Source organism: Branchiostoma floridae, chromosome 5, assembly GCF_000003815.2.
Source record: "Branchiostoma floridae strain S238N-H82 chromosome 5, Bfl_VNyyK, whole genome shotgun sequence".
Classification (NCBI taxonomy): Eukaryota; Metazoa; Chordata; class Leptocardii; order Amphioxiformes; family Branchiostomatidae; genus Branchiostoma; species Branchiostoma floridae.
The window spans coordinates 14,117,042-14,140,454 of record NC_049983.1 but is presented as its reverse complement, the minus strand read 5'-3'; the positions used below and the strand labels follow the sequence as shown (position 1 = coordinate 14,140,454).

Below are 23,413 nucleotides of genomic sequence, written 5' to 3'. Positions count from 1 at the left end.
TCTCGTCTAAAGTTTGAAAGGAAACCGGTGCCTGTAGTTCCATAAAAGCCGCTAGGGGGCTCAAACTCACAGCAATTACTCTCTAAATATTACTCTCTGGCTATCTACCACTCAAAAATCACGACCACAGCATGTCAAGAACATGAGATATCAAAAATGGAAGTTCCACTGCAGTACATTAGCAAGCCGCTAGGGTCCCATTAGCGAACTTGACCCTCGTTTTCCCGACCCCTACCAAATATCATCAGGATCCATCCAAGGCTTCTCGAGTTATATTGTTAGCAGGCGGACGGACGGACGGACGCACAAGCCCAAAAAAATAACCGTAGCCATTCTGGCGAAGGTAATCAAACATTTCCAAGTTCACAACAAATCCAATTGATGTGGCTAATCAATCAATTTCCTTTTGGGCAGACTGAGTGACATCCACATATAGGGGCTCAAAGTACCACTTGTATAGGCACGTTAATACAAAACTGGAGTTGTTTTGTACAATGCATTTCTGAAAAGTGGTAAAATGCATCACCATTATACAATTGGACTAAAATACAATTTTCTGCATATTCTAGTAAGGAATTGAAAGTCATTGACTTTGTAGCCAGCTGTTAGTCTGACAGTTACAACAAGTACTCTTTATATATATATATATATATATATATATATATATATATATATATATATATGTATTTAATACAGACATAGAAAATAGAAAGAACCCTTTATGGTTCGGCAAAACTCGGAACATTCATGGCACACCGCATGTTAAACTCAGGCGTTATATGCTGTGCCGGAACTGCATAGAGTCAATTCCACGTTACCAAGAGAGTGTTTCTATGTATGACATTTGTGGTACAATGAATACTGATGAATTTTTCAAGTCCATTATTCTACAGGGTCATCAATCATATACCACTCAGCTGTTTTTTGCTTCGTATCTTAAACTCTATATGAATGCCTGTTGACCACTGGCCTATATGAACAAGTTGCCAGATATAAAGTTCCTCACAACCGAGATGGCAGGCTTGTTGGAGGCTTTAAACTATTTCATGTCATGATATGTCAGTAACAAAATACGAAGCTAGTTATGAGACTGGAAATTTATGACATAATTTGCACTTACCAAAGGACAGTCACTCTTAAATGCGAATCGAATTCCCTACCAGCCGTACAATTATGGAGGAGGCGACGGAAGACGACAACTAAGCAACTTCACTATTCCGCCATGTACATCGCAGAGAGCGATGGCATGCCTGTCATATCTGTGCCGCACCCCGAACTGACAATTTCTGCCTCTGGATCCGCGTATGTTTATCAACTCGGACGTCATCACATTGCCATTCAAGCAGTTTCAGAAGTGGTTGCGGAAAGTTACTGCGTTTTATCAAAGGCGGACAGAATATCACGGTCCTTTGTATAATATTTGGTCCGCCGTGAGAATCGGTCCCGACTCCGCCCCAAATTTTTCCAAATGTAAGTTTTATACCTATTACCTATGTGCAATTTCAGTTTCATGCAGGCAATTGAATTCCTTGATCATCGCTGATGGTGAAGAGTGACATAGTTTACTTCTTGTGCACATTATGGGCCTTCGTAGTTTTTAGGCCACGCCTGCTTATTGCATCATCACTCCAAATATGACAGCCGGACCGAACCTCACGGCCGGACCGAAACCCATACATAGAACACCTGTTCATCCCAACGCAAGAATATGAATAGATAAATAAACTTTATTGCACGACATTTGTACATGGTACAATGTATGGCAATAGTAATAAATCAATTTATACAAGGTCTATGACTACAGGAATGGCGTTTCCCCGTCGGATCTTTTGGGAGGGGGGGGTGTGCTTTGTCTCTTCTCATGCTCCTGTCAAATCAATCCTGTTCAATTTGATTCAACTTTTTTCATCTTGGGGCCAAATGAACTGAAACTTGGCATCGGGGTATGGGTAGCAAATACCCCCAGACTTTTGTTCACTTCTTTGATAGATGCCTTAGAAATTATGATATTGAGGGTTTTTGGTCCCTTCTAAATATACCAAATATATATATTTTGGGCCCCTCCGCCCTCAGGTATATATTACAACCTAATAACCTGAAATTTGGCACATAGGTGCATTGGACATATGAGCATAGGAACCCATCAACACTTTCTTCATAGGTTACTTTAAAATTAGTTAATTTGGGGGGTTTGTCCATTTTTGACTAAAATGTATATTTTTTGCTCCTATGCCCTTGTATATATATATATAGAAACCAAATGAACGGTATGAAGGTGTGTAGGACAAGTGCCCACAATACTTCATTTTCCCTTTGAGCATACATTACTTTACATAGTTAAATTTGGGGATTTTTTTTTTGCCACTTACAGTATCAGGTGCTGAGAGGGTTCTCATATTTGTCGCTTCTCTCTGAACTTAGGTGGGAAAAACTGTCTGACCGTCGCTTATTCATTCTTTGACAATGTGTCATAAAACTGTCCATGATCACACTCGTCAGTATCATCGTATTGTCATAGAGCGGTAATGTGATGAACAGGACCAATCTTCAGTCCTTTATAGAGAGTAAAGTTATTGTGTGTGGGGGTTACCCGGTGTGGATAACAGGCTTCTATGTAACAGTGTTTATCGGTGTTTCCACAAGCATGCCGATGGGGAATGCTCTAACAACGACGGGGAATTCTCTAACGGGGAACGCCCCGTGATGACGGGGAATAGTCCAGACGGGGAATCCCAACGACGGCGGGGAATCCTCTGTGACAACGGGGAATGCTCCAATAGTGTAATATACAGGTTCGATAAACGCCGAAGGGCGTTATACCGGCTATAACGTTATAGATCATATAACCTCCCGTTTCTGTCTCCTGGTGTGAGGAGACAAAACGGGAGATATGACAAAACGCCGACAATCTTCTCCACCGACTTCTAACGTTACTTGGAGACCAAATAAAGCAAGGAGGCGATATAACCTCCTTGTGGAGACTAATATTAATAAAGTAGCCCACAGATACAAGAAGCCTGGCTGGGTAGAAATTTGTGGCACGATGAAAGGAATCAAAGTGTAGTTGTATGGTGTAGGAATATGCCGGTTTCGAGACTAAAAAAAAAAGATTGGATGAATTGATTCTGAAGTTTTTCTAGTTCGCTTGACGGCCCTATTTTGAAATAGAATTTCAAAGGCCGGATGTAGATAGAATTTCTCCGACATTCTGCTGGTTGTTCTCATCGCGTTTTTCTCTTTTTTCAAGTACACTCTACAATATTTTACCGCGTAGAACCCAGTCTCCTTGTGGTACATGTATGACATGTGTGACTTGTATTGTTGTTGTACGGCGACGGGACATCCCCATACAGTGGGATGTGAGATATTGTACTGTGGTCTGCTGTTCTCGGCTCGTTTAATACCGGCACATCGATCATGAAGCGAACTTGTTAGCTTGATTCTACCAAGCTATTGATTGACAACTTATTGCTTTGTTCCAAAATCTCGAATTTCGAAAGTCAGATTGTGTAGCTACGAAGGTCTTCGCTTAAGACTCCCCATGAATACAATGGAACAATCCAACGAACTCGTTCCCACCGTCCGCAGAAACAAGTCCATACAACATAAAACGTATTGCCGACCATCATGAATTACCGATAAGCGTTGTCAAGATTTCGTTATGTAGACTCTCTAGGTTGTCTTGTTGGGGGGAAGTTCTTATCCTACGAACGGCCGTGCGATCATGAGTACGAGCAAGGTACGAGAGTGACCCCCGACCTTTCATGTTTATGGCGCGGACTTGTGAAATTCCGCAAGCAAGGCCACCCAGAAGATCCCAGAAGACACGCAAGAGCACACGCACGCAGACACTCGACGCATCCCAGTACAGCTAACGTTACAATGACGACGGCGAAAACAACAAGAATTCTGCACAGACCTTCACTCGAGCTTTGTAGCGGTATTAATCGGTGTTACAGTTACTACCCAAGGTAAGTGTTTGATTCCGTTATTCTAAATCTCAGGTTTGGAAACTTTTGACAGGAGCTTACTGTCACTGTCAGGAGTTTAGCATACATGTGTGTATATGGCTGTCATAATCTGAAAATGAATATTGGGACTCCTTCCAATCATTTCAAATTCAAGTAACGTTAACGTTACATCTGATCTTAGAATTGTTAGTGGATGACCGTTATCGTTACAAACCTATAAATCATGTCGAACCTCAAACGTTCGATAAATTCTTGGGCCACATGGGTGGCGCATAAATTATATGACTTATTTGTCCAATTTCTTCCACTATTTGTTTGCGATCAGCGCAACCTGTCGTACATCAGACCAAGGAGGTTTGATCGCACAGAGACAGCAAGTAAGAGATACAGCCAGACTAACGCTACATTTGTACGTAATACTGGTACAGACCCCTAGCCAGAAAATAGTTTTGCAGCAGACCCGGGAATGTTCGCAGGACAAGAACTGATCAGTGATGGGTTATAGGGGGAAAAAAGCTCTAAAAGATGTTGGTGGGGAATCACTGACTTAGCGTTCAACTTTTAGCATTTGTATACTTTTCGTCGTACAGTTCTTGAGGGTTATTTGTGGGAATGGAATGAGGTTGAATTCTTCAGCAAAACAAGTCCACACGTGTTCCAACGGTCAGAGCCATAAAACTACCCAAACAAAGGGACGCCTTCCTGTAGTGGACTCGAGGTCCATTTTCAAACACAAGACCACCCATAGACATAAAGGGGAGATTCACTTCTCCAAAGGGGGATATTCACTGTTTCACTGTTACAGCAGTCAGAAATGAGATTTCTGATTACTGATAAAGTTGTACAAGTCTATTGACATGAAAAAGCTGCGGGAGCAATCCATTAATTCATCTTTGGCAAACATGATCACATTATTTTCTATGTAAGTATGCTAGCTCTAGGTAACCCACATCCAGCACTTCCACTGCTTGGTACAAAAGCCATATTTCACCATTTGGCTACTCTCCAAGCAGATGTATGGCTCCAGAAGTTTTTGATGTGCCTTTATGTATACAGTATTTACTAAGGGCAGATATCAAATTCAAAGGAGAGTTGTGCCTCTGCCACTAGTACCAGCCACAGCTGATTGGTGGTCTAATAGTAGAAATTGGACAGAGTTAAAAGCAGCGCTTGGGGGAGGCAGCCGCCAGAGGCTATTTCCTCACTGCCTGTCAGTTCACGGCTAGGCCGATTAACTCCTGCTAGGCTTTTAACTTTGCCAAAGTTTCCTATTTCTGTTCAGCCAGGCGGGAGTCTGGTACTACAAGCAGAGTCAGCTATCACCACCATAAGGAAAAGGTCACTTTTTTCCCATCAACATCTGCTTGGAGAGTATTACAAAGTGCAAGTTACTCTTCAAGCCTTGTTTGAACATTTTGAAATCTGTAGACAACAGATAATACACATAAAAAATTTAGCTGGAACATGAACCAAGCCCAGGATATACTATTGACATTGTTGAATGAAAGTTTTATGTGCAGAGCCCCAGTCTGTACCCCAGCCTAACCAAACTATACTGGTTGGTAGACACCAAGTCCTCGCTTGTAGACACCAACTAAAAGCTAAATTCATCTGTGTCAGGACATCATTTTCAAGTTGGATAGTTTAGATACATTTAGATACTTTAAATTCATAAAATTTTGACGGGGCTGATTTGAAATTTGAACAAAGTTGATTTTCTGAAAACTAAAGTAAAAGATGTAGATGAAGTATTGAATTGATTATCAAAGCAGGAATGTTATCTTTTGGAAATGTACTTGGATTATGTGCTAATGGTTATTTGGGTCAGTATGCATGTTCCTATACAACCAGCGCAGAAGTTTTGAATCTTGTGACAGTTATTATGCTAATCTGTCCCTCAATATTGTTCCTGGCTGGAAGACAACAGTCTGGGATGTTTATGTGGTTATGGGGTCAATCCACCATACAACTGCTGCACAAGTTACCATGGGAGTACTTCCTTATGCCCAGGTTTTTCTACATACATTGCTGACATCTGGTCGCTGACAGTTTTTTTTTTGGCTTCTAAACATAAATTCTATTGTTTTCGTCCAGAAAATTTCACCTGCCCAATAACTCAATGGGTGTCAGGGTTCTGGACTTCTGGTTAATATGCATATAGCGCAGGCTAGTCAGACACAAAAATATCAGGAGTTCCAGAGACAAATATCATGTTCCATATGTAGGCTTTTGAGTCCTAAACAAATATGTGGTTGTCCGAATAATGTTTGGATCATTGGCACACAGTTTGAAGTGACAATTTCTTTTGTGGTGTATTTTGTATGTAGCAATGATCAAATCAGGCTATGAAAGTTATAATTATGATTCTAAGATAATAACAAATGTTTATAAATCTGGTCATGTTTGCATGTTCTCTCTCTTGTGCAGATCAACTGGCCTTTACCATGTCTCCAAGCAGATGCCAGGTGGAAGATTTTCTGACTGCCTGTTCAGTCTTCAGATGTCTACCCACTGCGGTTCTCAGACACATATTCCTGATCAATACTGGTATGTAAAAGATATTTCAAAATATAAGCCTCCATTAAAAATAAGACTAGGTGTACTAATAAAAACTTCTTCCATCTGACAGACACAGGTGTGCGATAGTCCAGCTTGTGCTTAAAAAAACTTCTTCCATCTGACAGACACAGGTGTGCGATAGTCCAGCTTGTACTAATAAAAACGTTTTCCATCTGACGGACACAGATGTGCGATAGTCCAGCTTGTTACTAATAAAAACTTCTTCCATCTGACAGACAGGTGTGCGATAGTCCAGCTTGTGCTTAAAAAAACTTCTTCCATCTGACAGACACAGGTGTGCGATAGTCCAGCTTGTACTAATAAAAACGTTTTCCATCTGACGGACACAGATGTGCGATAGTCCAGCTTGTTACTAATAAAAACTTCTTCCATCTGACAGACAGGTGTGCGATAGTCCAGCTTGTTACTAATAAAAACTTCTTCCATCTGACAGACAGGTGTGCGATAGTCCAGCTTGTTACTAATAAAAACTTCTTCCATCTGACAGACAGGTGTGCGATAGTCCAGCTTGTGCTTAAAAAAACTTCTTCCATCTGACAGACACAGGTGTGCGATAGTCCAGCTTGTACTAATAAGAACGTCTTCCATCTGACAGACACAGGTGTGCGATAGTCCAGCTTGTACTAATAAAAACGTCTTCCATCTGACGGACACAGGTGTGCGATAGTCCAGCTTGTACTAATAAAAACTTCTTCCATCTGACAGACACAGGTGTGCGATAGTCCAGCTTGTACTAATAAAAACTTCTTCCATCTGACAGACAGGTGTGCGATAGTCCAGCTTGTGCTTAAAAAAACTTCTTCCATCTGACAGACACAGGTGTGCGATAGTCCAGCTTGTTACTAATAAAAACTTCTTCCATCTGACAGACAGGTGTGCGATAGTCCAGCTTGTACTAATAAAAACGTCTTCCATCTGACGAACACAGGTGTGCGATAGTCCAGCTTGTACTAATAAAAACGTCTTCCATCTGACGGACACAGGTGTGCGAAAGTCCAGCTTGTTACTAATAAAAACTTCTTCCATCTGACAGACAGGTGTGCGATAGTCCAGCTTGTACTAATAAAAACGTCTTCCATCTGACGGACACAGGTGTGCGATAGTCCAGCTTGTACTAATAAAAACGTCTTCCATCTGACGGACACAGGTGTGCGATAGTCCAGCTTGTTATTAATAAAAACTTCTTCCATCTGACAGACACAGGTGTGCGATAGTCCAGCTTGTTACTAATAAAAACTTCTTCCATCTGACGGACACAGGTGTGCGATAGTGCGATAGTAAATGCACCCTTGCACCTTAAGAGGGTAAATGCACTCTTGCACCTTAGAGGGTAAATGTACCCTTGTTAATGCACCCTTGCACCTTAAGACAGTAATTGTGCCCATGTAAATGCACCCTTGCACCTTAAGAGGGTAAATGCACCCTTGCACCTTAAGAGGGTAAATGCACCCTTGCAACTTAAGAGGGTAAATGCACTCTTGCACCTTAAGAGGGTAAATTTGCCCTTGTAAAATGCACTCTTGCACCTTAAGAGGGTAAATGCACTCTTGCACCTTAAGAGGGTAAATGTACCCTTGTTAATGCACTCTTGCACCTTAAGACAGTAATTGTGCTTATGTAACTGCACCCTTGCACCTTAAGAGGGTAAATGCACCCTTGCAACTTAAGAGGGTAAATGCACTCTTGCACCTTAAGAGGGTAAATGCACTCTTGCAGGGTAAATGTACCCTCGTAAAAGCACTCTTGCCCTTAAGACAGTAATTGTGCCCATGTAAATGCACCCTTCCAACTTAAGAGGGTAAATTTGCCCTTGTGAAATGCACTCTTGCACCTTAAGAGGGTAAATGGACCCTTGTACACGCACTCTTGCATGTACCCTTGTACACGCACTCTTGCACCTTAAGACAGTAAATAGAGTAAATGAACCTTTGTAAAATGAATGTATTCTGTTAAGATACCATTAAATCTTAAGAGAGTAAAGGCACCAGAAATTTAAGCCCCCTTTTCTCTGCTTTCCAATGGTCCCGTGGCTGTCCAATGGTCCCTTCTGCTGTCGCTCCCAGCGGGGGCAGACAGGAGAGGTACCTAGAGCCACGGGGCGACAGGAAGGGTGGTCCAGGCCTCGAGATGGACAAGAGGGGCAGTTAGAGCATTGAGACCAACAGGAGGGGCCAACGGAGCAGCGGGGACCGACAGGAAGGACAAATGGAGCCACAGACCAGACAGGAGGGGATAATGGATTCATGAGGCAACAGCTTGGGCCAGGACAACCAGGATAGGTGGATACTTGATGAGTGTTTCGTTGGTTAATCCTTTGTAAAATGCCAGGATGACCCCTCCATTGCAGCAAAGGATTTAAGAAAAATTTCTGACATCAATGTACCTGTACCATGCAAACGCACCATTGCAGTTCAGATCACCTAATTAACTGTCCCTGAAACCTTAAGAGGGTAAATGTACCCTTGCTAACACATCCTTTCACCTTAAGACGGTAAATGTGCCCTTGTACACGCACTCTTGCACCTTAAGAAGGTAAATGCACTCTTGCACCTTAAGAGGGTAAATGCACTCTTGCACCTTAAGAGGGTAAATGCACTCTTGCACCTTAAGAGGGTCAATGCACCCTTGCACCTTAAAAGGGTAAATGCACCCTTGCACCTTAACAGGGTAAATGTACCCTTGTTAATGCACCCTTGCACCTTAAGACAGTAATTGTGCCCATGTAAATGCACTCTTGCACCTTAAGAGGGAAAATGCACCCTCGTAAATGCACTCTTGCACCTTAAGACAGTAATTGTGCCCATGTAAATGCACCCTTGCACCTTAAAAGGGTAAATGCACTCTTGCACCTTAAGAAGGTAAATGCACCCTCGTAAATGCACTCTTGCACCTTAAAAGGGTAAATGCACTCTTGCACCTTAAGAGGGTAAATGTACCCTTGTTAATGCACCCTTGCACCTTAAGAGGGTAAATGCACTCTTGCACCTTAAGAGGGTAAATGTACCCTCGTTAATGCACTCTTGCACCTTAAGACAGTAATTGTGCCCATGTAAATGCACCCTTGCACCTTAAAAGGGTAAATGCACTCTTGCACCTTAAGAGGGTAAATGCACCCTCGTAAATGCACTCTTGCACCTTAAAAGGGTAAATGCACTCTTGCACCTTAAGAGGGTAAATGCACCCTCGTAAATGCACTCTTGCACCTTAAGAGGGTAAATGTACCCTTGTTAATGCACTCTTGCACCTTAAGACAGTAATTGTGCCCATGTAAATGCACCCTTGCACCTTAAGAGGGTAAATGCACTCTTGCACCTTAAGAGGGTAAATGTACCCTTGTGAAATGCACTCTTGCACCTTAAGAGGGTAAATGCACCCTTGTACACGCACTCTTGCATGTACCCTTGTACACGCACTCTTGCACCTTAAGACAGTAAATAGAGTAAATGAACCTTTGTAAAATGAATGTATTCTGTTAAGATACCTTAAATCTTAAGAGAGTAAAAGCACCAGAAATTTAGCCCCCTTTTCTCTGCTTTCCAATGGTCCTCTGGCTGTCCAATGGTCCCTTCTGCTGTCGCTCCCAGCGGGGGCAGACAGGAGAGGTACCTAGAGCCACGGGGCGATAGGAAGGGTGGTCCAGGCCTCGAGATGGACAAGAGGGGCAGTTAGAGCATTGAGACCAACAGGAGGGGCCAACGGAGCAGCGGGGACCGACAGGAAGGACAAATGGAGCCACAGACCAGACAGGAGGGGATAATGGATTCATGAGGCAACAGCTTGGGCCAGGACAACCAGGATAGGTGGATACTATATGGTGAGCGTTTTTTTTGTTCAACTTTGTTTATCCTATGGAAAATGCCTGGATGACCATTCCATTGAAGCAAAAGATTTATGAAAGATTTCTGACATAACCTTGCCTGTTTACATATACAGTCAAACCTGTTTATAAACTCCACTTGGGACTGGAGAAATGTGGCCACTATAGAGAGAATGATGATCAATTGACCACTCAGCAATAAGTTGCACATGATTTCAGTACCCAATCTTTCTAACCAAGTAATATTGTCTCGATCGTCTCAAAATTCAACTGACCCTGCCAAAATCAAATGTACCAAAAATGATTTATATTGCCTTGCGCAATGCTGGCAAATTCGCTGACAAAGACTCGCAGCTCTAATTCAAGGCATGTGTACCTTCTGTTAGCGCCAAAATGAATAAGTTAACAATACATGTAGTTTTATTTTTAATAGAACAAAGTCATTATATGAGTTGCCCTGAGAACCTTTGTGTGGCATTTAAGTGTTTATGATACCAGAATGCAACATTTTTTTATTAATGTCAATGATATTAGTATCATTCAATGAACGCAGACATTTTCACTAAGTATACACTATATATAGATTTTACTCGAAGGAAGCCTGTGTGATACAACTTAGAACCCGTGTTATATGGAAAGTTATCATACGTTCTGGAACAGCCGTATCGAACGTTTTCGCATCACAGGTATGACATAATCTGATGTTATTGAACATCAGACTATCCAAGATAATACTTCCAGCTCTTGATTACTGCCACAATGTAATTAAACATTGATTAGATGATGTCACAGTGAATAGGACAGCTGGTTCAGACCCGCACAACAAGGATTGCTAAAAATTCTGATGAGTGGCAAACAGTTCTAATTCATTGTGATAACTTAAACTGATAATACATGTATATTGCACTTTGATGTCATTGGAGTCAGAAACACATAATTCGCGATCGGTATTAATCAATCAATCAATCAATCAAAGAATTTATTCAGCGTAGCAGATTTCATGTACATATGCATGTAGACATGATCTGAATAGGTCGCTAATTTACAGTGTTTAAAATCGAGGTGTTAAAATCGTAAACGGAGGAGACAAATTGACATATGAAACATGCTTAAAAACTACGTACATATAGAATACAAACATATATAGTCATTCATTTTTAAAAGAATTAGAAATTGCACTTTGTGAACATTTCAAACTGTCTGTAGGATTAGATTAAAACGAGTTGTTGTGGAGCACTGTGGCTCGGTACAAGAATGATCGCTTGAGTCTTTCGGTCCTGCATTTAGGTAGTGTTCGGTGACTGGAGTTACGCAATGTTCGTCCTGTCGCAACCTCCCTGTCGTCAGGGACCATAAAGTGCAAAGGATGGTCACTGGCCAGCATCTGCGTGTATAGCGATCTTGCAGCGTTTTCTCGTCTGGACTGCAGGGTGGGCAAGGGAGCTAACGACGCTGGATTGCTGCTGTGTCCGTAGATGATACGCAGAGCTCGTTTCTGTACGCGTTCGAGAGTGTTCCTTTGAGACTCAGTGCATCCAACGAAGGCAACGTGGGCATATTCCAACACTGGCCTCACCAGAGTAGTGTAGACGGTTAACAGGTCTTCAGGAGGCATGCCGCCCTTGGCCAGTAAGCGGAGAAAGTGTAGTCGTTTGGAGCCCTTCGTTGTCACATGTGTGATATGGCTGTCCCATCTGAGGTTGGAATGTACCTTAAAACCCAGGTAAGTCGCACAGTCAACCACTGGCACTACTTTCCCCCCAAGAGTAAGGGGAGGGGGCTCGGGAGGGTGTTTGGAGAAGCACAGTCTGAGTTCGTAGGATTTGTCCCCATTCATGATCATGTTTTTGTCCGCTGCCCAGGAGTCCAGTTGTGTGGCTTCTTGTTGCATGGTGTCATCAGTCTCGACAGCATCACAGGGGATGGTGCGAGACAGACCTATATCATCGGCGTAGCCGGTGTTATCGGTGGTCTCATACTTGGTGGTTCTTGTAGACATGTACACAAGAAATAGGTAAGGGGATAGCACCCCACCTTGGGGGACCCCAGAGGTGACAACGCGCCAACTGCTGTGCTGGTTGTTGGCGACCACGCGTTGGGTCCTGCCGGATAGATAGCTGGAGATCCAAGCCAGCATCCTAGGGGGCGTACCACGGGCATCCAGATGTTGTAGCAGTATTCCGTGGTCGACTCTGTCAAAGGCCTTTGACATATCAGCCAGGAGCACACGGACCATTGATGTCTTCTTGGTGTCTAAACTTTGCAACCAGGACTGGTACACTTTCAGAAGAGCGACAGTGGTCGAAGCTTTTGGCATGTAGGCATACTGATCCCGTATCCAGGGCTTCATAATCGGTAGAAATCTGTTCAGCACAAGCCTTTCTTGTACCTTTCCGAGGGTCGAGATAAGGGAGATAGGCCGCCAATCTTTCTTGCTTGCAGGAACAGACGTTTTTGGTATGGGGCAAACATTCGCCATTTTCCACACGGAAGGCATGTATCCGGAGTTGTAGGAGGAGTTTATCAGGTGAGTCACGACTGGAGCTAGGTCTTCATGGTACACACTGAGAACCCAGTTTGGAATGCCGTCAGGTCCACCTGATTTCCTAGTGTTCAGACTCCTTAAGATGGCTTTAACTTGGCCAATGCTGCAGAGGTCATCGCAGTTGGAGGGGAGCTGGAGTGGGAAGAGACTGTAGGCTCTACTGTCCGACCACGCTTCCGCAAAGAAGTCGTTTAGTGCGTCCGCAACTCGATCGTCTGGGACATCAGAGACGGTGACTTTCCCCTTTGATTTCTGTGTGCGTCCAAGTTCATTATTGACAAAGTTCCACCATTCTCGTGGATTCTCCTTCTTTAACATACCGATACATCTGTTATAGTGGCTGCTCTTCTGCTTTCTGATGAGTGTCTGGACCCAGTTACGAAGTTTTTTCCACTTCTCTGTTTTGCCGTGCTTCTTGTAGGCTGACTGTCTTTTCTTGATAGCGGCCATGATCTTGTCTGTCATCCAGTGCTTGTCCACATTTCGCGATTTGCTAGTTCTCAGGGGAACACAAACGTCGAGCATGGTCTGTAGGATTCTGTTGAACATGGCCACTTTGTCTTCTACTGATACAGCGTTATAGACGGCGGACCAATCGGTGATGCACATACATAAGCCAAGTGCTTCTTTTCTGTCCTGTGTGACGAGGCGGTGCTTGATCCTGGGTAGCAGACCGCTATGTTGGTTAGAGACTTTTGGCTTCCAAAGGATGCAATTGTGGTCGCTGGAACCGAGTGGAGCTGTGATGTCCGGTACGTGATACTGGTGGTGAACGTTAGTAATGATGAGGTCCAACGTTGAGTTAGCGCGAGTGGCACCGGTCACAACCTGTTTGAGCTCTGGGTGACTGGATAACAACGGTTGGATGGGGAGATTATTGAAATCTCCGCATAGAATGATGCCGGCAAGAGGGTGTTTTCTTCTGATTGTGTCTAAAGTGTGGATGAGGTGTTGGATTGTCTCATCTTGCAAGAGTTTTTCGTTTGCCCAAGGAGGATGGTACAGAACTCCCATGTACAGTACAGGAACAGCGCGGGGGGTCCGTTGTGGTTGCAGTTGTGTCCAGATGCACTCTAGGTTGTCAGGTACGGCGATGTCGACAAGTTTTGCCTTGATATCATTACTGATATAAAGGGCGATTCCTCCGCCTCTCCTGTTACGTCGATCCTTGCGATAAAGGTTGTAACCGTCGACCGACGTGACCTCTTCCGGTAGGTCAGCTGAGAACCAGGACTCAGTAACTGCCGCTATGTCGATCTTATTCAGGGACAGAGTCAAGCAGAACTCATCAAGTTTGTGAAGTAGGGACCGTGCGTTAGTAAGCAAGATGCCAGGCATACCTTTTGGTCGAGATGACTTGACATCGCACCTGATAGAGCGCAGGTAGGAATGACGATCGCATTTGAAATCAGACACTGATTTGCATGTCAAACGATGATCAAGTGGGCGATTTCCAACAATTGTGCTTATGTTACGAACGAGGCTTTTACCTGCTTTCCTTCCTCTCGGTCTACTTCTCCGGAATAGTCCATAGGTCTTTAGCTTTTCCTTGACTTGTAGATCAATGAAACTCGATGTCCTTCGCTGCAGGCCTCTCAAGAAGCCAGCGGAGTAACGTAGAACTTCAATGGACGCCATTACAGAAAACAGAGTTCGACCGCACAGCACGAAGAGACGTCGGATACTCCTCCAAAGGTCCACACAGTACGAAACAAACAGACGCTAAACGGTTCACAGGACAGTTAGACATAGATTACGTAAAATATTGCACTTCAGACTGTTCAGAATAAGGATGGAGACACCTTAGACGCTAGAGTAGGGGAGAGCTAAAAAGCTTGCGGCTGCCCTACACGAGCGCCACCTTACAAAAAAAGATAGTCTTAATAATATATTCTCTTTCTTGTTTTTCAGTTGCTGATAAATGCCAGTGCAGCTCCCAGACAAGATATGTACAAGTCATTCAGTTATACCCGGAGGACCTGATCCTTGTGGTATACATTAAATAGCATATATAACACTATATAGATGGTATTCAGAGGGAGCACATGTGTTGTCAAGTGGGGTAGTGACTCACTGCTGTTGATTATGATGTACATATCTAGCAAAGAAACCCTGGTAGTGTAAGAAGTATTTACCGTGGTTATCAGTACTTGGTAGGCATGGATACAATAAGTACATAAGATATCAGTAGACTTAAGATATCAGCAGATGTAAAAAAAGAGAGGGGAAAAGAAAGGGACATGTAGGTCCTTGTGACAGATGAAAAGGTACGTGAGTGCTACCTGAAATGTCTGTTTCCAAAATCTGTACTTGTAACAATTTATTGTGTATGTATTACTGTTGACATATCAAGACTGAAATCAGCTGTGTATTGACAAATTATCAAGATCCTGTTAGCTTATCAGAACTTTGTTTTGTTATAGTTTCTTTTCAAAAATTCACTTAAGTTTCTCATGCAAACTGGGTCTTCAAGAATGTCTTGTTAGCAAATGCATTTTTTGTGATAATGTGAGATGCCAAGTAATTGTACAAGATTAAATGTAGAAGTGGAGACATTTTGTAAAAGAAGAGATTGTGTCATACTGGTATAGCACAAAAAACAATGCTTTTACGTGACATGTAGTTTTTATGCATTACATGGTGTTACACTTTTATAATGTACATTGGACATGCTGCCAAAGTGGATGTACATCTCAGAGACATGAAAGAAGAAAGAGAGGAAAATTGTAGTAGTGTAGCAATGCAGTTTGTTTTTGCATCATGTTTTTGTTGTTTCAAGTAAAGAAACATAATTCTATTTTGCACAACTAAATATCACTGTGTATTATTGTATTCTGCCTTTTATTGCCAAGGTATTAAAAGCTAACAGTATAACCAATTCTTATTTGTAGTCAAATGTGTGTATCGTACACAAGCTTCATAGTCTGACTAATATTACCACAGGTGTGCCATGAAGATTTTGAGATTCCTCCTTGAGAATATGCAGGTGTTAATGGGTGTTATTTCTGATGAATAATTAGAATCTTGCATCGCATATTGGTCTGCAAAGGGACACTGTAGATAAAGATACTCTTGTCTATATTGACGTTTGGACTTGAAATTCTTAATTTAGTTTTTTTGCACCATTTGGATTACGTCATCAAGTTTTATTGCCCTATAACAGTTCTAACATTCATCGAAACTACATTTCTTTCGGCCCACTGCTTCCTTAGCTAGCCTGATTAAATCTCGCTCATAGCAGCCCGCCCAACATCCGCCGGCCAACTATCCTCCGCGGGGAGGGGCCAGTTACAGCCCTGGACAGCGGAGTTTGTGTTACACAGACTATTCCTTAGCTAATTAATGAGAAAACATTGGAGAGTCATAAAGCCAAGTTAGGCAGGAAAGAAACCTTAAACTGTGAAGAAATTATACAAAATTTTCAGTATTTTGCGTTCATAACATTAGAGCTGAGAAACACACAACATCATGCTCATGCGTCGTCTAATCAATGGAGGTCACTAGCATTTGCTTAACTAGTCGATCATTTGTTGCCAATACACATCCAATATCTTTAGGTGTTATAAGGGTGTGAAATGAACAAGTGATAACTAGGTGCTAATCAGACCCCCCGTGTAGTTAATCGTTTTACGGTTCGATTGTTGTTTAAAAACTCGGTTGCTGTTTAAAGAATTCGGTTGCTGTTTAAAAATTCGGTTGCTGTTTAAAGAAATCGGTTGCTGTTTTAAGAAATCGATTGCTGTTAAAAACTTCGATTGCTGTTTCAAGAACTCGGTTGCTGTTTAAAACCTCGGCTGCGATGTGCAGGATTCGGTTGCGATGTAGGGACTCAATTCGACTGCGATGTTATAACGATTGCGATTTAGCGATCGCCTGCGATGTCAGGTAAGTATGCTGTTTCTCGGCGTTAACGCAATCGTGTTTTCGAACCGCCAAATCGCGGCCGAAATCCGAACGAAAACACGAAATAGACATCGGCACCCTCTATTATACAGCCGTGTTATCGATCTTAAAAAAGCACTCGTCCGGCCGTCAACTTTACTAAAGCCACTTACACATGTTACACAGGCCACAATGTTGACAATCCAATAATTTGCTACATGCGCTTAGAATAGTTATGACACTTTCACATTAATTATGCAAATAAGGGAGTTTTTTTGCATAATTGCTAATCTTCCACCTGCCGCAAACTACACATGTTACATGTATTTTAGTCCTATAATGGAAAACACTGTAAATATAGATTTTCCTCTTTGATAATTCAAATAATTATGCAAATTTAAATAAAGTCCAAATTTGCATAATTTGCAGTTCAATACATGTACATCTCTGTCAAAGATACCTGCATGCTAAATATCATGGAAATCCATCGTTCCCATGTTCCGCTATCCGTTTTCCCAACCCCTACCCACATACCAAATATCATTACAATCGATCCAGAGGTTCTAGAGCTATGGTGACCACAAATATCCGGACACACAGACATACACACAAACATACACACAGACAAACACAGAGACATACACAAAGACACACCAAAAACTATACCTCCATTTATTCATTGAGGTAATTACCTGGAATTTGTCGCCTAGAAACCTGAACACGTCGTACCCAACGGATGTGCGCAACACGAACAGCCCCAGCACGAACTGAAGCGACAGGCCCCACAGTACTGGCCGCCATTTCACCTGCATATACAGCATTCAGGACTCAGTTTAGGCAGACTTTGCATTACTTTAAAAGTATACACATCCCATGTTAAGTCGAGATACAAGATTAAAGGTCGATAAACAGAGGTATATAGAAGGAATCGTTGAGAAACTGGGAAAAGAATAAGCATAGTCATAGAATGTAGTTCTTAGCACCTTTGTACCTTCCTTATCATACGTGTTGTTTGTACGTGCAATTATCCATCGGGCATGAATTTACATATATATTATGTAATCTGTACATGAACTGCACTATCAATAGTTACACCAGCCTACTAGAACGCCAACAAAAGCACAACACAAACCTTTCCAGGACTCTTGGAAAAGATGAAGAGACAGAGGATGATGCCGAGGTAGCCGACCAGAGAGATAAGTTGATCAGGCTGTTTTCCTGTTTCCAAACCCAGGAAAAGTCCAATGCCCACCAGAATGCCCAGGTACACGATCCTGCAGTTGATTAACACCAAAAACGATTAATTCTTTCGTAAATAAGCATCCCAGGAAGACGTTGAAAATGTAAGAGCAGGTATATGTCATCATAAAAGACTGCCAAAATTTGTCTGTATTACATTTCTATGTGTATGAAGTTGGGAAACATATCTTGTTGTGTCTCCCAAGCCCAGGCTCTTGGTTTCAACTTCGGAGACTAACGAGCACACTGCCTCACACAAGAAAAGCATATCTCACCATTTGGCATACTTCCAGACTTTCACGAAGCAACCAGCCGCAGGTTTGAGACAGGACTTGTAGATAGCCTTCCCCCAGCGGTCCCGGATGAGTCCGTACACAACAAACACCAGGACCACCAAAGTGATGACGAGGAACGCAAATGCACGGCAAAAGTTGATGACGCAGGCAGCGATGAGGAAGGCGAGGTACCCGAGGCACAGGATGACGTAGACGGTCTTCCTGATAACTACTTCGTGCTCCGCCAAAACCTTACTGATGCCGTCTGAGACCTAGATTCACAAGGACACAACAAGGATGCCGAAAGTAAAAATTATTGTCCTGCGGATTGGACAGCAGACTCAGCCAGCATACAAAAATCAGCACGTAAAGATATTGGTTGAACCAAGTCCACCAGCAAAATTTGCCCCTCTAAACAAAGGAACCTGGGATGCATGCACCCCCCCCCCCCCCAACCCCCTTCTGACCGTCGCACCTTCGAAAGGGTACCATGCAAAATCCAGGGGACGGGAAAAGAATTCAGGCTGACTAGAATACCATAAAATTAGAAGAAAGGCCCACCAAAAAGGAGAGGTGATGTTGTAAATGTGACAAAAATATTATTAGATAAAACAGAAATATAGCGTTTACCATTGACACAGCCTTCATGCATTTGTTCTGGTTCTCCTCCTCCTCTTCTTCATCGTCGATGTGCTCTTCGTGATAACTTGGCGGATCGCTGCTCGGAAATGATGAGTTAAGTCTGTCTACATTGTCGTGAATGCCGCTCTCTGGGTCTGTCTTTGTTGTAGGTTCCATGGCGATATCCTCTGTGCTGAGTGCTGGGTTCTGATAGGAGCAAGCCATCTGGAAATGTTCGGGGGCAGATTCGTAATTGATCCTTGATTAGTGATGGGATAATCGGCTTTGTGGTGCATATCACGCGTAATGTCGTGTTGTTACTTTGTAATGTAGCATGTGCAAGACAACAAAAGAGGTAAGTACTGACGGGATGCTTTCAATAACATTTGATGAGTCCCCTCCCACCATTACCAGTCGGTAAAAGGAAGTTCATTCGACATGTTGCTGAGCTGTGACTCTTTTCAGGTCAATTTTTTCAGAGGAGGAATTTATCAAAAGCGCAAAGTTTAACATGTTCCAGTTGCCACCGACTCACATCTACAAACAGTAATGCGCTCCACTGAAGGTTGGACTTTGGATCCATTTTAACGTATTATGCAAATTTACGGTTGTCGGCACCATACAATAGCTGGGTCAACAAACCTTCACCCCATGCAGTGCACAATGGACAAGGCCCATGCCAATTTATAATCTGTTCATCACCTTGTTACATACATGGCTATTGTCTTTGTTGTGATTTTAATATTACCGAATAATGTCATTGTAGAAGTTTTAGAAGATCAGGATCAGTAATCTTATAAGAGGCTAACTTGTCTCAACATACACAAGTCTTGAAGAGCATGTCAGACTATGAAGGATCCCAAAATACATTGTTCAAAACACGCAGTATCCAACAAGCTTCTGGGTTTACGCCGCCAAAGTAAAAATTCATAGTACATTGAGTTAGACAACACCGATGACTTTCATAAGAGCAATTGTAATTAGAAACTGGAACTTTGCAGGAAAACACAAGCGGGATGCAATAGCTTCCAAATTGTCAGTGAAGCAAGGGATATTTCTAGTGACAAAGAACACTCCTTTTGAGATCATTAACATTTCTTGATTTGTAAACACAGACAAGGCAGTGCATTTTGCTTTAGAGGAGACAAGAAAACCCAGTAGACAAGGAAACGTTACAGTCAAATATTTCCTAAAAATACAAAGGACTGCATGTGGCTTCTGAAAAGACAAGGAAATCAAGCAGACAACAAGAGTTCACAGACCTCAGGCTTGCATGAAATGTATTGTTTGATTGTAGAGCTATTTCTTTTAATGGTGGTGGAAGTTGATTGGGTCCGTTGTACGTGTTTGGATCATGTTTAAGGCATTGGCATTTCATGCAGGTAATTAAAGAAACATTACATCAAATAAATCCTAAAATAACGAAGATAGGAATTACTTACGGCGTCCTTGCCAGAGGAACGACGTTGAAATTTCACCTTCATTATTATTTTGTCGGTCTTCTCCCGGTACCTGTGAATACAGGACAGACTTTCAAGATCCCACATGCACGTCTAACACATCTAATATACTGACAAGACCACAGTAAATTTTATGAATGACATTCTCTACAGACTCCAGATCTAATTCGAGAGTGCGATAAAACAGGGTGGATAAAAACAAGATGCCTAAATTTTCACAATGGAGACCATAAGAGTCGTCATAAGAATGCAAGCAACAAAATATATATCGCGGACAATATTTTTTCCTGTACCAAAGAAAAAAATGTATTGGCCAAGTTGGCATGCAATTACACTCAAGACTACCATATTAGTGTCGCGTCTACAAGCACCACACAACATATTTTCCCTTTGCGGTATTTTTTCATCGCGTTTTCAATTTCCGCATTTTTTTTGCAAAATCAGGCGAAAATCAACGCGTGCGCTGAAGTCATCTATAAAATTTACTTGCTGCCTAACTAAGAATCACAAAAGCCACGAACATTGCAGACATAACACACTGCAAGAACAGAATATATTTACAACTCATAATTATTCGAATGTTGACGTAACATATATGTATTACATTAATACAGTTTTCTAACATCAACAAACGATGGTTTACCGAACGTCGATACATATATGGTAAGGTTTCTTCAGCAAATGTGTTGCGGTGACGTTCCTGTGAAGATTAGTATTGGCTCGTTCTCAATGAAATGTCGAAATACTGTCGCCTTACTTTACGACTTGATATTAGGCAAATTATAGACAGCATGATTGGTCCCTTTGTTTTTCCACAATCCCTGTAATGTTTTACAAAAGATGCACCACAACATTCATATTGGTTCATGGCTTTGAAGGTTATCATAGCCTCGGGTGGGATTTCAACCCAAAAAAATGGCTGTCGCCTGAGAAGATACGAAGAATTCAAATAGTAGCCAAACATGGAACAAATCAGTTCCCAAAATGATTGTTCGGCAGATGAAACCAGCTACCCAGGCCCTCTGTCCGATCACGTCAGATCGCTACTATCACTGGTCTTGGAGGCTCTGTGAGGAGGTTTATGCCTGTCGCCAAATTCTGTACAAACGTTACCACCACCAGTACGATGGTTGCCACGGTTTTATTATCCACGCATAAGACTAGAAATGGCCGTTTTTGTGACGCTGTACAGTTTTCTGTTTTTCTAAAGAAACAAAAAAGGGTCATTGACTGCCATTTGTATCCCACCTTGCTTATAAAATGTTATACAGAAATGACTGTAACAAACGTTACCATTGTTTGATGCTTTCTAAGCATTCTGTCTGACCCAGTGCAAAAATGCTGCCCACTTTTTAAATGTCTCTAGGGACGTCAACTTATGCCTAAATGATGTAGCCAATAATGTTATTTTTTTAATCCTTTTGAAGAAAAAGGGTTAAGTTTACTGTTGTAACAAACGTTACCGGTAACTTTCCTAAACAACCAGGTTGTTTTCACTGAAAATAAAGCCGATTTATTTTTCGACCAAAAAAATGCCATTTTCGACATTTCAATGAGAACGAGTGATTACGTCCTGATAAATAATGTGGCTTAAACCCTTATAATGCGGAGTACAATGAATGTGGAAGTTTGTAGAGTATGTACAACATGTGAAGATATCGACTTAAATCACGCGCTCACACGGTCCTAGTATTTTGGTTACCAACAAGCGTCACATAGGTCAATGTACAATGTCACTCTGTTGTTTCCTACCGACTAACAATGCCGTAAACGTACAAACGGTGCCAAATTGATACAGGGACTAGCCCTTAGGTTACAGCCGTGGCTTATGCTCAGTTATCTTGGGCGGCCGCGGGTGGAGCCGGAGGATGCTCTGATGTACTCAGAGGAAAGAGGGGGAGTGGAACTCACGTACGCAAAGCAAAGTCCTACACGGGCTTTGATTTTCAATTTGTAACAGAACTACAACATCGACAGAAACTGTCATACAATCTCTCTCTGTCTCTGTCTCTGTCTCTGTCTCTCTGTCTCTGTCTCTCTCTCTCTCCCTCTCTCTCGCTCCCTCTCTCTCTCTCTCTCTCTCTCTCTCTCTCTCTCCCTCTCTCAAACATTTCACTTCTATAACGTTTGTGCAGCACCAAAGCGACCCCTTTCCACAAGGTAGTTTTTATGTACATAGATAACATCACAGTAGAATATAAATCTGATTCCAGAATACACCCGTTGCTTATGTACAGTATGTTATGCTATAGTATAGTAAACTTGAATGATAGCCTTGCTTACCTGAGCAGAGTAAGTTCAGGTAGGGACCACCTTACCAGCGTTCGACAAACTTGCGCGCCTTTTGAGAAGTTTTGGCGGAAACTTTTGGCGGAAACTACACCATTTGCGATTGCGCACTGCAAGTGAGACTGACTAGTCACTACTTGTTAAATATATACCAATATGTGTTGATGGATTGAAGAAAAACCTGCCAGAATAAGTCGATATATCATCGTCAATACACTACAGAAGCAATTGTGAATGTTTGTAAAGAATGAGTTTTAAACAGTCTCCAAAGCTTTCAGCCATGCTAAACTTCGTGGGTACGAGTAGTTAACATGTTGCCATGCAGCATAATGCAGGTCTTATCTTTGGAAATCTTTAATCAGACCCCAACGTCAAAGCAGCATCCTAACGAGGGCAATTTACAATACGTACAGTACAATTATCACTGGGGAAACAAGTCTACTTTGACTTGACTGCGACACAGAACAAATTTGTCGAGGCGCCAGTCGTAAATACGTTGCCTGCACCAGAGATTTGGTTGGTAGGGGTGGGGTGGGGTGGGGTGACAAAATGCACAGTTGTTGATAAGATAATGAATAGAAATAAGTGTGGCAATAGAAACTATTGCCATGGCGACGGTTTTCTTGTTTATATTAAAGTATCAATGATTGTTGTTGTAGGTGTGTTCTAGTATTCGTTTTCTATCCATTCGCATGGCTGTACGAAAATTGTTTACGCTATGTTTGTAGGGCATT

General features: G+C 42.2%; 1 protein-coding gene and 2 long non-coding RNA genes across 4 annotated transcripts in view; 2 read left to right on the top strand and 1 right to left on the bottom strand.

Moving 5' to 3' along the window:
• LOC118416707 (sodium/nucleoside cotransporter 1-like) overlaps positions 1-22,781 on the bottom strand; it is a 42,398-nt gene extending 19,617 nt beyond the window's left edge. The window contains exons 1-6 of the mRNA XM_035821909.1: positions 22,674-22,781; positions 20,373-20,442; positions 18,940-19,155; positions 18,310-18,581; positions 17,928-18,069; positions 17,488-17,601 (exon numbers count right to left, since the gene is read on the bottom strand). Coding sequence (XP_035677802.1) covers positions 17,488-17,601; positions 17,928-18,069; positions 18,310-18,581; positions 18,940-19,155; positions 20,373-20,414 — 786 coding nt within the window. The 5' untranslated portion in view covers positions 20,415-20,442; positions 22,674-22,781. The remainder of the gene's footprint in view (positions 1-17,487; positions 17,602-17,927; positions 18,070-18,309; positions 18,582-18,939; positions 19,156-20,372; positions 20,443-22,673) is intronic.
• LOC118416737 lies at positions 7,058-7,612 on the top strand. Of its 2 annotated transcripts, none has more exons than XR_004831253.1 (2): positions 7,058-7,097; positions 7,425-7,612. It is a non-coding gene; the product is annotated as an uncharacterized LOC118416737 (long non-coding RNA). The 2 variants fall into 2 exon arrangements; XR_004831252.1 differs by lacking the exon at positions 7,058-7,097 and adding an exon at positions 7,175-7,207.
• On the top strand, positions 9,829-15,791 carry LOC118416738. The gene is made up of 2 exons (XR_004831254.1): positions 9,829-10,365; positions 14,825-15,791. It is a non-coding gene; the product is annotated as an uncharacterized LOC118416738 (long non-coding RNA).
• Positions 22,782-23,413: the final 632 nt, after the last annotated feature.